The sequence below is a fragment of the Crocodylus siamensis genome, chromosome 9 (genome assembly GCF_052110815.1).
Source record: "Crocodylus siamensis isolate JL-2025a chromosome 9, ASM5211081v1, whole genome shotgun sequence".
NCBI classification, from domain to species: domain Eukaryota; kingdom Metazoa; phylum Chordata; order Crocodylia; family Crocodylidae; genus Crocodylus; species Crocodylus siamensis.
In genome coordinates this window covers 7,323,682-7,339,965 of record NC_143403.1, presented here as the reverse complement: position 1 = coordinate 7,339,965, position 16,284 = coordinate 7,323,682, and the positions used below count along the sequence as shown (strand labels likewise).

Below are 16,284 nucleotides of genomic sequence, written 5' to 3'. Positions count from 1 at the left end.
ACTCCATGGGAGGTTATGCATATGCACCTGACAGTGGTCACTGACCTTTTTCTGAAAACTTTAAAAAAAAAAAAAAAGTCTTGAGAAGTAGTGAATTGTATTTTCAAGAAATACAAAGCAAAAAAAGCCTTTCCAGGAGAAAATGGAAGAGAACTGTAGCCATTAGTCTATGCTCAGACTCTTGCTTCCTGTAAATAACTCTGGGGGTGTGTCCAGACAAGTGTGCACATGTGTTTTCCCCAGGGACAGATAGTGGCACAACTATGTGCCACTGCTGTTTGTGCCTGGGGAATGCCCCTGCACGCATGTTCTGGCTCTGTGCTGCAAATATGCAGAGTGAAGAACCTTTCAATGTGTTTTGCAGCACCTCAGAAGCCTTTGAGGCCCTGCAAAGCGCACGTGCATGCTCATCTAGATGTGCCCTAGGAGTCAGGGCTCTTCAAAGAGCCCTGCACGTACTGCCCAGTTCAGACCTAGTGTGTCTAGGTTTTATGAGACTTTAAGAGGCAAATCTTAAGCCACTTCAGTAGTGGGACTTTTGTCTCAGTGCAAGTTGCAGAATTGGGGTAAAAGTTCTTTCTGGGATGCATGTGTCTTATTGTGTATTGTATATAAGGGGTCAGAATTGTACTGGTATTCCTTATGCCACCTGTACTGCAGCATTGTAGTCAGCTGTGCATGCATCTTTGTTTAAACACAGCTCTAGAGAAGGATGGTGATAGTATTTCAAACTTATATTGCCTACAGTTTCAAAGGAAAGTTGTGGCAGAAACCAAGAACGGAACCCAGGAGTACTGGCCTCCAGTCAGTTTCTAAAACCAGGATGTAATATTGCTTTAATGTGGCCAGATTGTTTTGGGGTGGAAAATGCCACGACCTTTGTGTGACTGGAAAGGTGACGAGTGCTGTGCTGAGCTCTGCCAGATCCGGAGGGAGTGCAGGGTGCCAGTGGGGAGATGCTGGAATACAGACTGGGGGTGTAACAGTTTGTGCTGTTCCAAAGTGGAAAGGGTTGTTTCCAGTGAAGGAGATAAATGTGGCTGATATGGGTTGTAGAAACTGAGTGCCCGTGGGGCATGCCCGAAGATGTCAGCCCTCACTCTGATCTTCAGAGAATCACAGAAAGGTAGTTTTGGAAGGAACCTCAGGAGGTCACATCTAGTCCAACCCTCTGCTCAAAGCAGGACCAGCCCCAACTAGATCATCCCAACCAAGATTTTGTCTAGCTGGGTCTTAAAAACCTTCAAGGATGGAGCAGCCACAACCTCTCTGGGTAACTTGTTCCAGTGTTTCACTGCCCTGCTAGTGAGAAAAGTATTCTTCATATCTAACCTAAACTTCCCTTGCTGCAACTTGAGCCCATTGCTCCTTGTTCTGTCATCTGCCCCCACTGAGAACAGTCCAGCTCCATCCTCTTTCGAACCCCCCTTCAGGTAGTTGAAAGCTGCTGTTAAACCCCCTCTGTCTTCCCTTCCCTAGACTCAATAAGCCCAGTTCCCTCAGCCTCTTCTCAGAAGTCATTTGCCCCAGACCCCAAACCATCTTCATTGCCCTCTGCTGGACTCTCTCCAACTTGTCCACATTCTTTCTGTAGCGGGAGGCCCAAAAGTGAACACAGCACTCCAGATGTGGGCTCACCAGTGCTGAATAGAGGGGAATAATTACTTCTCTTGACCTACTGGCAGCACGCCTACCAGTGCAGCCCAGTATGCCGTAGCCTTTTTGGCAACAAGGGCACACTGCTGGCTCATATTCAGTTGACTGTCCACTGTACCCCCAGGAACTGCTGCCCAGCCAGTCACCCCCAGCCTCCACCAGTGCATGGGATTGTTCTGTCCTAAGTGCAGGACTTCGCACTTGTCTTTGTTGAACCTCATGAGATTCCTTGTGGCCCAATCCTCCAATTTGTCTAGGTCACTCTGAATCCTGGCCCTACCCACCAGTGTATCTACTACTCCCCACAGCTTGGTGTCATCTGCAAACTTGCTGAGGGTGCAAGTTTCCTTGTTATTAGGAGTTTAAGTTGCTATCAACTCTTCCTTAAACATAAAAACCTTTAAGAAATAATGTGGCTGAAAATTTCTATAGTGGGGCCTGCCTTACTCTTAGCCATTCTGGTGGGTCTTTCAAGATTTGTTCTTTGTGAACTCTAAATAAGCAGACTCCTAGCCCAGATAATAGGAAGCAGGATTTTCTATAATAGGAAAACTATCAGTTATCAGATAGAAAAGGGGGGCAGGGGGAACATGTTGGCATCGTTGCCTTTCCTAACTTGCAGTCTCATTTTTCTGCTTAGATACCTCACCGGGGACCAGCTTCGAAGTGAATCCTCCACAGAAGCTTATATCAGGTGCCTTCGCATGGGATGTCGCTGTATTGAGTGTGAGTAAGAGGCTCGTGGACTGGCATGTGATGAAAGAATGGTTTTGTTCCCCACCTAGGTGGAGCTTCCTCTGATAGCTAAGCACAGACACAAACAAGAGCTCTGGGGGTGGGGGAGGGCGGGTTTAAACACAGGGTCATGCATTTCTTGTTAAATGATGTGCTAATTCCTTGAACCAGCTTTTGCAGGAGTGCCCATGTATTCCACTATGCACTTGTTCTTTTTCTTTCCTTAGAAGTCTAACTAGCCCTTTTCAAACCTAGCTCAGGGTATACACCAGTGACAAATTGTCACAGTTACCAGATGAAAGCAAATGGTTTAAAGCCCAGTAAATAACTTTACGACGAACATTTATGATGAAGGTTTGCAGCTAATTGATGCAGTTATGCTGATGGACATTTGTTTCATGAGCACCAGGTTGCAGCCCCTCTGTGTTGGTATTGGTACCACACAGAAAATAGTGTCAGCCCAGCTAAGAGTCTATAAAATTAATTTCTCCAGTAACTACAAGGATATCCTCTGAAGGGTTTGTCCACACTTTATGGTATTTTATGCAGGTTGTTTGGCCAGGCACTGCTCGGCACCGTTCAGAAGTTATCTTGCTACTGGCTGATCAGCCGCTCTCTTCCTCTCTCTCTCCCATAGTTACAAGAGGCCCCATGGTATAGTTATTAATCTGCTAACTGAGCACCTGTATAAAGTGCTGACTTGAGAACTGGGATAAGCTGTAAATGGAGAAACTTCCAAATAGTAGGAGCAGATTTACTACTTGTGAATATAGGTAGTAAACAGTCTAAACAACTGTCTAAATTCCTTGGGCATTTATACACATACTTTTTTCCCACAACATGCTGGAGATCGGCCGCTTCAGAGTAGACTTGATGAATCAAGTTTGCTCTGCAGGCGAGCTGAGGTGAACTGCGCTGCGCTGCATACAGGTGTATGAACAGCGAAATGCAGGTCAGCGCGCAGAACATGGTGGTGGTACGCTTTTGAACTAAAGCACCTCCGAGGTATGTTAGTTCAAAACCACGCTGCCGCCATTTTCTCTGCGCTGACGTGCATTTTGCCACTTATACAGCTGCAAGCAACACTGCGCGGGGTGCTTTTCAAAGTGCCTGACACTGTGTAAGAACGCCCCTTGTTTCCTGGTTTCTAACTTTTGAAAATTCTGTGTTATGTTCTGTGTTTGATACTTAAACAAACTTAATCTTCTCTGTAAGGAACATCAATCTATTTCAAGGAGCATTTTAACAAAATATAAAAGTATATGATGAATTGTATAGAACACTTGGAGGCACTGGATAGAGTTGGGCTATACACATTGGAGTTGTTTAAATAATTACCTTGCCTCTATTTTTTTCCCTCCTGCTGTGCTCATTAGTGGATTGCTGGGATGGTCCTGATGGGAAACCGATAATTTATCATGGATGGACTCGGACAACAAAAATCAAATTTGATGATGTGGTGCAGGCCATCAAGGATCATGCATTTGTCACATCTGAGTAAGTTTTTCTTGACTTCACAGGCTGGTGTTTCCTTACTGTTCATGTTGGATTCATGAAAAGGCCAAAATGTCTATACCTTCCATAGCGTGGTTTCTGTGATACTCCAAGAGACACAAATCTTGGTATATTTAAGTTGCAGGAGAGGGCCCATAACATTTCAGGGTGCTGCTGGGAGAGCTAGAAAACACAAAAGGGGCTCTTCATCTCCCTGCATGAGACCTTGCCTGTATAGACAACCTTGTGATACCAAATGTTTTCAATAATGTGATTTTTAAACTATTGGAAATGTTGAGCAGTGTTAGTGAGATGGAAACTCAAAGCCACTAACTTACTAGTGTAGGTGAGTTCCTTAATGGAGAGATGGGGAAACCTTTCTGTGAACTTCTGGCTCTGGTGACCTGAATTGACAGCAGTGTCCCAGCTTTGCCTTTCCAGTTCTGTGCTGAGATACCTCTCTAACCCTTTTCTTATCTCTTGATTGGGAAGGAGCTAGGGTTGCAAGGCTCCTGTCTTCATTCCCATGTGGTGTAATTGGTTGGCCATAGAGAGAAGAAGACATTGTTCCATCCTCAAATGTTTCCCCTTGGGGGTTGAACAAAGACTGCAGTACTTCTGTCAAAGTGAAAGACTTCCTCCCCAAGCACCTGTTGACAGCAGTATGAGTCTTAGCCTGTACTCAGCAGCTACAACCTGGCAAAGGCAGTGGTTTATTTTTGGTTTGGCAACACTTCTGAAGTGGATGGGATTTAGGGAGCTATGTAAAGAGCACAGGCATGCCTTGAAATGCAGGGTTTTCCGAGTCTGTCTGACAGAGTGAGTTGCAGATGCGTATCATCGTCTCAGTGACTAGATGTTTGTGTCAACATGGGTGCACCCAAGCTTCCTGTTATACCATAAACACCTCAAACCACAAGGTAATGAGTACACTGACAATTTCCCTGAGTGCCTGTACTCTCCTTGGAGCATGTTGTCATCTAGTGGTTATGGGTGTATGCATTCCTCTCTCCATTTGTTTTGGCTTTCCCTCCCCACCCCAGCCCTTTTTTAGGAACAGATGTTGAATGCTGCCTCTCTGTTCTCTTTGTCCCAGCTTCCCTGTGATCCTCTCAATTGAAGAGCATTGCAGTGTGGAACAGCAGCGACACATGGCCAAGGTGTTCAAGGATGTATTTGGGGACCAGCTTCTGACAAAGCCTATTGAAGCCAGTGCAGATCAGCTGCCATCACCAACTCAGCTGAAAGAGAAAATTATCATTAAGGCATGTTTCATTTTCCAGGATTCACAGTGTATTGTGGTACCTTTAAACAGGATGGTGGGAACCAAGACTCTGGATTCCTTTCCTGGCTCTGCTGCTTTAGCTTTTATGTGACATTGGACAAGTCTGTAGTTGCCACATATAAAATGAGCAAAACCTGGGTTTAATTAACTAATGTTTATAAAGCATTTTGGGCTCCTCTGGGATGGAAGAGGCTGTTGCTCAAAGTGCATGTTACTAGCACTTGGCAACATTTTATGGAGTTTTGATAAATTACATACTAAATTGCTTGCTATTTGATTTTTCTTAGTAATTAATGTGGTTGATTTAAGTGCAAGAAGAAATGTCAGCTCTTTTCTAAAGGTCTCCTTTCAGCTTCTAAAATGTCACCATTCAATTTCAGGAAGGTTTGCTGCTACCAGTCCTTATCATAGACTCTTTGCACAATTACATCCTGCATAAAAATGTTAAGTACGCTCTTGAATGGAAAATAATATTAATACTATTAGCCAGTATTTATATAACCTCTTCCATTCCAGTTGATCCCAAAGCACTTTACAGACAGACTATAGACTTCATTTTCCAAAAGATGCTGCTCATTGAACATTGCAAAAACAAATGGCACTCCTGGCACACACACAGAATAAAGGTATGACTCACATAGGTAGATTTGTTAGCAGCTTTGAGAACTTGGGGTCTTACACTCAGATAATCATAGTAAAGTATGATCACAGTAAGGGTCCTCATAAGGTCAAATAGTCCAGCCTTCTGCCCAAGGCAGGATCATCCCTTCCTAAACCATCCCAGCCAAGCGCCTGTTTAACCTGCTCCTGAAAATTACCAGGGATGGAGATCCTGCAACTTCTCTAGGTAGCCTGTTTCAGTTTTTCATAGTCAGAAAGTTTTTTCTGTTCTCCAGCCTACATTTTCTCTGCTGCAGTTTAAGGCCGTTGTTCCTAGTCCTGTCCCTTACAGCCGCAGGGAAACACTGTCTCCAGCCTCTTTCAGGGATTTGAAAACTGTTATCAAATCCCTCTCAGTCCTCTTTTCTTCAGACTAAAAGTCTTCCTTAATGTCACTCTTTGGGGCCACATCTACATGAGATGTTTACTTGCCTACATAAAATGGAGCTGCCTATTTAGCAGGCCCGGGCTCTGGCCAGGTCCTTGTCACCCACCATAGAGTCCGGGCTGCTTGCAGCAGGCACTGGAGAGGCTGCAAACAGCCAAACCAGGGTCTGCGGAGTCCTGGTCTGGCTTGTTGCTGGTGGCAGGTGCACATGTGCTGCTGGGCAGAGGAGGGGCCGGGATTGTGCTTCCCTGGGCGCGTGTGTGTGTGTGTGTGTGTGTGTAGCTGCAGCCACCACCATGCCAGAGATCTGGACCCTGCAGCCTCCTGACTGCCTGCCACATCTGGCCTGGGCTCTGGGTAGCTGCTGCCTGCCCAGGCTGCTTGCAGCAGGGTTTGCAGCTTCTGTACTGCTCCCAGGCTCCATGAATGGTGGTGGCAAGTGCCCAGAGCCTGGGCCTGCTGAGGTGTGCCCAAAGCACGTGAAAACAATGTGCCCATGGCACGTGAGAGCAGTGTGCATGTGAGGACAGTGGTCTGGCACGTGTGCTGGGGGTGCCAACCCCTGAGCTAATTCTTCTTTCCTATACTGCCCCTCATAAAATATCTGGGCTGCTGCCATTTCACCTGTATTAACCTACCCTGTGGCACTGGTCATAATGACTTATTCTTCACTTGGCTTTCTCTTTGTTCTGTCCAGTCGTCAATGTCTCTGTGCTGCTCTGGGATGGTCTAAATCTCTACACCTTTTTCATTAGAAGGGAAGACTTTATTCTGTAGATAATCATTGGAATTACCCTTCTCAAGGGTGTTGACGTGTACTTTTCACTTATCAGCATGGCACCCTGTACAAACTGAAAGTCTTGGCATGTGTATCAGTAATTTAAGAATCATTTTCTCCTGGCTACAAGCACCAGCATTGCCCTTGTACTCCCACTATGTGATACCTTTCGACCCAGTCATTGTGCAATTGCAGTGTCCTTGCCATGATCTCCTGGAGATTTGCATTTCAATGGACTTCCCTGGGTCCTGCCTCTCTTGCTCTTTGCACAATAGAACTTGAGTGCTTCTATCCCAGGGAAGAATTATACATTTGTGGGAGGAGAAAGCGGAATTTGGGTCCATTTGATGCGAAATAATCACCTCTGTTTCTTTCTTGTGGTCCTTTTCTTGGGATAAGAGATTTCCACTCCTCTTAATTAGTTTCCTTTTAGCTGTGTTCTTTTTTCTCTTCAGCCAGAGGTCTGACAACCTCTTCCCCCTTTATTCTCCTTCCTTTCTTCTCACACAAAGGTAATTTTAATAATATGTGTCCTCTAATGAATGGTAGGCTCTCATCCTCCGAGTTGTTTCTCTTTATGCTTGATTAGTGCCTGCTGCCAGGTAATTAGAGGAACACTCAGATGAGATTGACATTCAGAATAGAAAGCTGCACCTCCTGCTTAAATCCACATATAACCTCTGCATACAAGATACCAAACAGAAGTCAAGTGGAGATTTGACTCTTATGGTATTGTTGGTATATGCTCAGGAAATAGGACTAGAATCTATCATTTTTATTTAAACCTTTTTTTAGCACAAAAAGCTGGGACCGAAGGGAGACGTAGATGTGAACACGGAAGACAAAAAGGAGGAGAAAAAGCAACAAGGAGAACTTTACATGTGGGATACTATTGAACAGGTATAATTTCTTTGATGCCCGCTGCAGCTTGTTAAATCTCAGATGCCACAGAGATTTAAATATTAAAGGGGCATTCTTAGTAGGCAGAGGTAGTAATGTTTGGTCGTTGCTGTTTTGATGTGTGTGTGCATGTGTAGAAGAGAGGTGCTCTGCGCTTGGGTTTAGCAGTTTTGTCTCATCATCCTGTTAACAGTTCTAACATCTGTCTTACTTCCCAGAAATGGACTCGACACTACTGCGCTGTTGCTGATGAAAAGCTTTCATTTGGCGATGATATAGAACAGAACCCCGATGAAGATCCACAAAAGGTAACGGCTAGTCTTTTTGTGGTGTTCATTTTTCAAGTTCACTCCCCCTGGGTGAAAACTCTAAATGGGGTTTTTTCATGTTGTGACTAGACAGGAGAAACTAAAATTCATCCTGCTTGTTACTCCAGACCTCCAGAAACCCAGGCATTTTAATCATCTTCACTCTGGCTGTAAGTCACACACAGGCTTTTACGCAGAGGGTTTTTGAACAGAGGAAGGAGGGCGCTGAGGTTTTCTTTCGGTTTCCATGGAATAAGTTTGAAGAGAGCATCAATACAGACATGATATATGCATGTCATAGTCCAGTGCTTTGTATTAATTACATACCCTGTCTGATTTGAATTCTGTGTTACACATGATCTAAAGGAGTGTCACTCTTCCTCGTCGGCTGCTTGATGTCTGGTGCCTATGGGAATACCATGCTCACATCAAGAGAATAATAAATGATTCTTCTCTCTCTTTAATTTTAAACTAAGGGGATGAATTTTACCTGAAGCTTTTTCAAGTTGAAAGTCAAAATCTTCCTCTCAGACTGCCTCTACAGTGTTTGCAGATGGGTGTGTTTACACTCCCTAGTCGTTTGCACACTCGATTGCTCTGCTGCACATGCATCTGTAGAGAATCTGTCTGATAACTGGGTGCAGGTGCAGATGTCACCTGATGAAAATTTGGGCGTCTCTTAACCACTTTGACAGCCATTTTTTGAAAGCGGAATAAAATATGTGTAGTGTATGCTAATTTAGAGCTAAAGAAGTGTATACATAGGGTGACCATATGGGGCAATGTGAAATTCTGGACGCTGTAGGCAGGGGTCCGGCAGCGTGGTGCAGCTCTGGTATTATACTATTCAGGCAGCTAAAGGAGTCAGTGACCCATAGTTTTTTACCTTACAGGTGTTAACGATCATCTCCACTTTTTAACACTTATTCCAGTAATCAAACTAACCTATTTTTGGGCAGTTTCCTATTTCACAGCTGGTGCAGTTCTGGCTCCCCATCCTGTGCCCACTAGCTGGGATGTTCGTTTTAATTTTCACCAGTCAGCCTGGACTGGCCTGCAAAATCTGGGACTGTCCCAGCCAAACTGGGATGTACAGGCACCCTATTTATGCAGGACAATAAAATAGCCTTTTTTGATAGTAAAGCGCTATATAACAGATGCGTTGAAGTGGTAGTCCAACTCAGCTGTGAGTTCTGTGTTTCAAAGCTGATTTTAGATGGATGCTTTTTTTAGAGAGTCTGAAAAGTAACTAGAAAGTTGCTCTGCCATTTCAGAAATACCTGCTGATATATTATTCCATGTATAGACATAGTACTATGGGATGCACACACACTGAGTCCTGACTCCTAATCCTGTATCTTAGCAGAAGAACACTTTATCTTTGAACCAGAGCATAAAGACTTGAAGGTTCTGCTTTCTTGGATATTATAGCTATGACCTTTTTGAGTAAAAAAAGAAAAGAAAAGGCGGGGGCTTTGTCTTGGGGGGAAACAGAGAGACTCCAGAGATTTAGTGTCGGTGCTATTTGAAGAAGGACCTCATTATATAATGCAGGGGTGTGATGGCGTAAATTCATAGATTCATAGATTCATAGATGCTAGGGTCGGAAGGGACCTCAATAGATCATCGAGTCTGACCCCCTGCATAAGCAGGAAAGAGTGCTGGGCCTACATTACCCCAGCTAGATACACATCCAACCTTCTCTTGAATACCCCCAGGGTAGGGGAGAGCACCACCTCCCTTGGGAGCCCGTTCCAGACCTTGGCCACTCGAACTGTGAAGAAGTTCCTCCTAATATCCAATCTAAATCTGCTCTCTTCTAGCTTGTGGCCATTATTTCTTGTAACCCCCGGGGGCGCCTTGGTGAATAAATACTCACCAATTCCCTTCTGTGCCTCCCTGACGAACTTATAGGCAGCCACCAGGTCGCCCCTCAACCTTCTCTTGCGGAGGCTGAAAAGGTCCAGTTTCTCTAATCTCTCCTCGTAGGGCTTGGCCTGCAGGCCCTTAACCATACGAGTGGCCCTTCTCTGGACCCTCTCCAGGTTATCCGCATCCTTCTTGAAGTGCGGCGCCCAGAATTGCACACAGTACTCCAGCTGTGGTCTGACCAGCACCCGATAGAGGGGAAGTATCACCTCCTTGGACCTATTTGTCATGCATCTGCTGATGCACGATAAAGTGCCATTGGCTTTTCTGATGGTTTCGTCACACTGCCGACTCATGTTCATCTTGGAGTCCACTAGGACTCCAAGATCCCTTTCCACTTCCCGTGCCACCCAGCAGGTCATTTCCTAGGCTGTAGGTGTGCTGGACATTTTTCCTCCCTAGATGCAGCACTTTGCATTTCTCCTTGTTGAACTGCATTCTGTTGTTTTCTGCCCACTTGTCTAACCTGTCCAGGTCTGCTTGCAGCTGTTCCCTGCCCTCCGGCGTGTCCACTTCGCCCCATAGCTTAGTGTCATCTGCAAACTTGGACAGAGTACATTTCACCCCCTCGTCCAAGTCGCTGATGAAGACATTAAAGAGTATCGGTCCAAGCACCGAGCCCTGCGGGACCCCACTGCCCACACTCTTCCAGGTCGAAACCGACCCATCCACCACAACTCTCTGGGTGCGACCCTCCAGCCAATTCTCCACCCACCGGACTGTGCAGTCATCCAAGTCACAGCCCCTTAACTTGTTCACCAGTATGGGGTGGGATACCGTATCAAAGGCCTTCCTGAAGTCCAAGTATACGACATCCACCCCTCCTCCTGCGTCGAGGCGTTTTGTGACCTGGTCGTAAAAAGAGACTAGATTGGTCAGGCACGATCTACCTGCCACGAACCCGTGCTGGTTTCCCCTCAGCATAATTTGTCCTGCCGGGCTCTCACAAATGTGAGCCTTGATGATTTTCTCAAAGATTTTGCCAAGGATGGAGGTGAGACTGACTGGCCTATAGTTACCCGGGTCCTCCTTCCTCCCCTTCTTGAAAATGGGAACCACATTGGCCCTTTTCCAGTCCTCCGGGACTTGACCCGTGCGCCACGAGCGTTCAAATATTCCCGCCAGTGGCTCTGCAATGATGTCGGCCAGTGCCTTCAGTACCCTCGGATGGAGCTCATCCGGGCCTGCCGACTTAAAGGCATCCAGTTCCTCCAAGTGACCCTGCACCACCTCAGGGCCCACGCATGGAAGTCTGGTGCCTTGCTGCTGCCTCCCTACCCTCCCAGTGAGAGACTTGTCGTGCCTCTCGCTTAGGAACACTGAGGCGAAGAACTCGTTGAGGAGTTCAGCCTTGTCCCCTCTGTCCGTCACCAATTGTTTCTGCCCATTTAGCAGAGGTCCTATTCCTCCCTGGGCCTTCCTTTTACTCCCTATATATCTAAAAAACAATTTCTTATGGCTAAAATAGAAGGTGGTTTTATTGGTGATATGCATTATCTTTGTAAGTTATTTGGTTATTATGCTATGTAGTTTTAAAAAAAAAAGTTCTGGGCAACGTGTAGTAACAAGAAACTCCTGTTTCCACATGTATTTTTCTTTACATTTCTGCCTGTAGACCATAAGTCCTTGGGTAAATCTGAGGAGGTGGAAGACATTTTGCCCAAAAGTAACCTGAAAAGACCTGATTTGCCTTTATGCATTCTGTGAAAATCTGGGGAAAAGGGCAAGAATATCTCAGAAGAGTGTTTTGTTTTTTTTTGGAGGACTCTTCCTAGTCACAGCCCTGCCCTACCCCCCTACAACATGTCCAGGACAGCACATCATATGTCTGATCTTTGTGATGCATGTTTCCTTCTAGAGGGTAACAAAAGTTCAAAGAGGCTAGAAAATTGGTGTGCGTTGATCGTGAACATTTTTCTTTTTTCCATCTAGGAGGTGAAACATACTGAGCTGCACTTACGTGAGAAATGGTTCCATGGGAAAATGAAAGAGGGGAGAACCACTGCCGAGAGGTTGCTTCAGGAATATTGTGCAGAGATGGGGGGCAAGGATGGCACTTTCCTTGTTCGGGAGAGTGAAGCTTTCCCCGATGACTGCACTCTGTCATTCTGGTACATTGGCTGCTGATCCCGGGTGGTGGTGCGGGCTCTTTGATCGTGCAGGGGGTATTGCTTGTTCTGTCTTATTGCTGAAGAAGAGCTCTTTAAGCGTGTGTTATGACAGCTGAGATGAGCAGTAGAGACTGGGAAATGCCTTTGTGAAGCGTTATTGGTACAGGTGAGGAAAGATTGTACTTTTGATTAATTCCGCAGTATTTCAGTCTCACATTGCGAGACCTGATTTAGGCTTTGTATGAGGTTAGCCTGTTGATCAGTAGCCTGTCATGGGCTGATGGGTCTTACTTTTCAGTTCTCCAAAGCAGTGGGAGCCTATGGGTTTTGTTGCAACGTGCGGTCTGAGGGTCCAAATCTGACCCCGCATACGCTGGGGTGTAATCATCAGCTTGAGCAGGTAGTCTTTTGAGTTTGATCGCTGCTAGTAAAAATGACCATTTTGATAATAGAGAATGCCCCTGTTGGGGAAGAAGTAAAAGATTTTTGCATGCTTTCTTCAAATTGGGCGTTATGAGTAACAGTACATCCGATGGATCAAGCAGTAAGGGGGCCTTCAGAGCGAATTCTGTAGTGGTATGAGTTGCTACTTTTGGGTTTTGCCTCTTTAAGGAAGCAGCAAATTAGCCACCACTTTTACAAATTTTCAAAAATAAGTTAGCCCAGAATAGGTGTGGAAACAGCCTTAACCTTACTAACTGCTTTTTTTCAATCCCTTTTTCCTTAAGGAGGTCAGGTCGTGTCCAGCATTGCCGCATCCGCTCTTCTTCAGAAGGGGGAGTCATGAAATATTACCTGACCGACAACCTCATCTTTGATAGTATCTACAATCTTATTCAACACTACAAGGAAGCCAACCTGCGATGTGCAGAGTTTGAGTTGCGTCTGACCGATGCTGTGCCCAATCCCAGCCCCCATGAAACTAAAGAGTATGTAGAGCTGAAGGGAAGTGGGAAGGTGGTTGTTTTGGACTTTTTTTGTTTTTTGATTGTCATCTCGGAAGAAAATGGATTTCCTATGGAAAAATTAAAATGGGCTATATCGTGCTGCACTTGGTTGTGGGTGTTATAGAAACAAACTTAACTGATGGTTAAGGATCTTGAGACTTGCAGAGCAAGACCCTGGTCCCCAAAGAGGTTAATGATAAAAGGGGAACTTCTTTACAATTGTAGGGAAATCCAAAGAGCAGGGTGAGCTACAGATCACCACCTCCCTCTTCCTGCTTCCCTTCTCTGCTCACTACTGTCTTATGCTGTGTAGACATATTCTTCTTTTTATGGTAGCGGGTGGAGAATTGTCCTAGCTCCACTTGAATGAGATGATGGTCATTTAAGATGAGACTTTGCCATCATTGCTTGTGTGGAACAGTTTTTCTGCAAGAGACAGAATCTGGTTCTAAATAAGTATATTCCCTCCACCAGTGTTTGGGCTTTTCCTCCAAATCTGCCATGCCAAAATGACTACTCCAGTCTGCCATTTGATTTTCTGTAGTTAAGGCAGCTTTCTGTGCAATTGTTCCAGGGAGACAAGCTGATTTATGTTCTATTACTTTGAGCAGACAAGGTGTTCTGATGTTTTGCTGATGGCTTTACCCCAAATAAGCTGATGTGTTACAGAATTTTGCAATAAGCTGCTGTCATATGTGGCAAGATGGGAAAAATCTAATGAATAATTTATCTTGTAACATGTTAGTAACATCTCCAGTTACTTTCAGTGAATGGCACTTTGACAAGCTTTGTAATGGCTTTTCCATTCCCCCCCCCCCATCTCTTGTAGCTGGTACTACAGTAACCTGAGCCGAGGAGAAGCAGAAGACATGTTGATGCGAATTCCTCGAGATGGAGCATTTTTGATTAGAAAGAGAGATGAACCTGATTCGTTTGCTATGACTTTCAGGTAAGAAAAGGCGAGCTTGATTGCTTAACGTACAGGGCCATTTGTGCTCTGTTTTATTCTCCAGAAAGTTCCTGCTGTACTGCTTTGCTTTCACAAACCCTTGCAATTTGGGTAATTGCTCACACCATCTTGAATGTGTGTACAAATACATGAAGATGTGCGTTGCAGTGCGCTGGAGTCAGATGCTCCTGGGCACAGTGTCTGCATGTGCACCCAGGACCACAGCAGTATGAGCTGGGGCAGAGCCACCCTGGGCTGGCGGCAGTCTCGTGGGATCAGCCCCAGGCTCCGGGTGGTGTTGGTGGGTGGCAGAGGGGCTGGTTGGGGTACGACAGCGCTAAAGTGCAGGGCTAGGCAGCAGGTAGTTCCCACACTGTAGCACCTTTGTGCCCCAGGCATCCCGTCACCCTCTATATGTAGATTCTGGCATACATTATTACTCCACCATTGGATAGTAATGTCCCCAGCAGTACTATCCTGCGGTGAAGTTAATTAATTTACTGTGCCCTAATACCGGTGCACATGTAGATGGTGATTGATTTACTACAAAGCTAATAGTCAACTCCACAGTAAATCACATGTGTAGATGCACCCACCTAGTTTGAAGGCAGGTAAAAATTTGTCCTTATATTTGATTAAATGATGCCTGGGTACTCCTGTCAGGAGAAATGTGTGTGGACTCCTTTTGACTTCCATGATCTTTGCCCTGGTGTAGTGATCCTGTCATGTGGTCCTCTGGGTAGGATCAGTACCACACATCCCAGGTCTGATGGCCCGTGGACCACCTAGCTGGACTGCATAATAGTCAGAGGTTCATTCAAAATCTGTTATATTGCACACTTAAAAAAAATGAAGCTTCTTTTTGCTTTTCAGTATTTCTTACCACTGGAAACTGCTTTATAACTTCAATTTCACTTATAAAACTATGCATGTTTATAGGAACTGTAATGTACTCTGTCATTCCTTTTGAATTCTTCTTTAGGACTATATCACACTACAATATGCAAAGTTGCCTTGGGTACATGCTGGCTTTTATTTACATACCTCACTTTGTACTGAAGTTGTTCAGAAGTCTCAAGTCTATTCTACCCTGGTCTCTCCTTTCTTTTATTGATGAGATAGGTATTTGAAGCCTATTATGCAGCTGAATCCTTATGAAAAGATTTCAAAGTCAGAAAAAAACAGTAGACATTTCAAAGTCATTGCAGGTTTGAAGTGTTGATAAGGTGTCTTTTATGTCTAAAAAGGCTATGGGCTGGTGATTGTGAAGCTTAGAATAGCTTGCACATTGGAGAGAAAATAGAAAAGTCCAAGTAGATAAAAAAACCAGGGAGGTCCCTAGCTCCATTAATGGCAAAAGAGTGAGAAAATTCCTGAACAGGTTCCTTTTTGTGGAGTCAGCCATGGGATGGCTGAAAATAACATGGAGCTCTGGAAAAGCGGGGAGCTCTTTTACAAACTGAGTATGTATTCAGGGATTGCGATCCATATCGTAAATGGGGTTTTGTTCTGCCATGTGCCCGTGTCTTTTAAAGTGTCACAGCACCCACGTTTATTCCACAGAGCTGAGGGGAAAGTGAAGCACTTACGCATTAAACAAGAAGGCCGCCACTTTTTGCTTGGATCCTCTGCCTATTTTGAAAGCTTAATCGAGCTGGTGACCTACTATGAAAAGCATCCGCTGTACAAGAAAATGAAATTGCGTTACCCTGTGACTGAGGAACTGTTGAATCGCTACAGCACGGCAAGTGATTATCTTTGTAATGGAGGCCATGTGGGCTAGGGGGTAGGACATTGAGCCAGGACCCTGCTCTGTTCCCAGTGCTGCCTCTAGCCTGCTTGGTAACATTGGACAAAGCATTTCTCTCTGTGCCTCAGTTTCTCCATCTCTAAAATGGGTACTTTAACACCTAAGGATGAAAAGGGTCCTATAAGAGCTAGTGAAGTGGTTCAGTGAGGAAGCGACAACTTCCTTGTGAACCCACTCATTTCACTGTTGAATCAGCCTGAATGACTATTCCTAAAGATGTGCAGGGGTCTACAAATGGGCATATAACACAGCTTGGGTTAACCCACATGTAACACAGGGAGGTGCCCTCATTCTGCCAACAGCAATCTTTGAGATTTAAATATATTTCCATAAC

The 16,284-nt window shown here is 45.0% G+C and overlaps 1 protein-coding gene across 1 annotated transcript in view; it reads left to right on the top strand.

The window, feature by feature from the left end:
- The window catches only part of PLCG2 (phospholipase C gamma 2), an 86,651-nt gene that overhangs the window by 45,499 nt on the left and 24,868 nt on the right, over positions 1-16,284 (top strand). Inside the window, exons 12-20 of the mRNA XM_090062969.1 lie at positions 2,297-2,382; positions 3,768-3,888; positions 4,982-5,150; positions 7,792-7,896; positions 8,115-8,204; positions 12,066-12,244; positions 12,973-13,173; positions 14,021-14,140; positions 15,704-15,884. Of these exons, the coding sequence (XP_089919095.1) occupies positions 2,297-2,382; positions 3,768-3,888; positions 4,982-5,150; positions 7,792-7,896; positions 8,115-8,204; positions 12,066-12,244; positions 12,973-13,173; positions 14,021-14,140; positions 15,704-15,884 (1,252 nt within the window). The remainder of the gene's footprint in view (positions 1-2,296; positions 2,383-3,767; positions 3,889-4,981; positions 5,151-7,791; positions 7,897-8,114; positions 8,205-12,065; positions 12,245-12,972; positions 13,174-14,020; positions 14,141-15,703; positions 15,885-16,284) is intronic.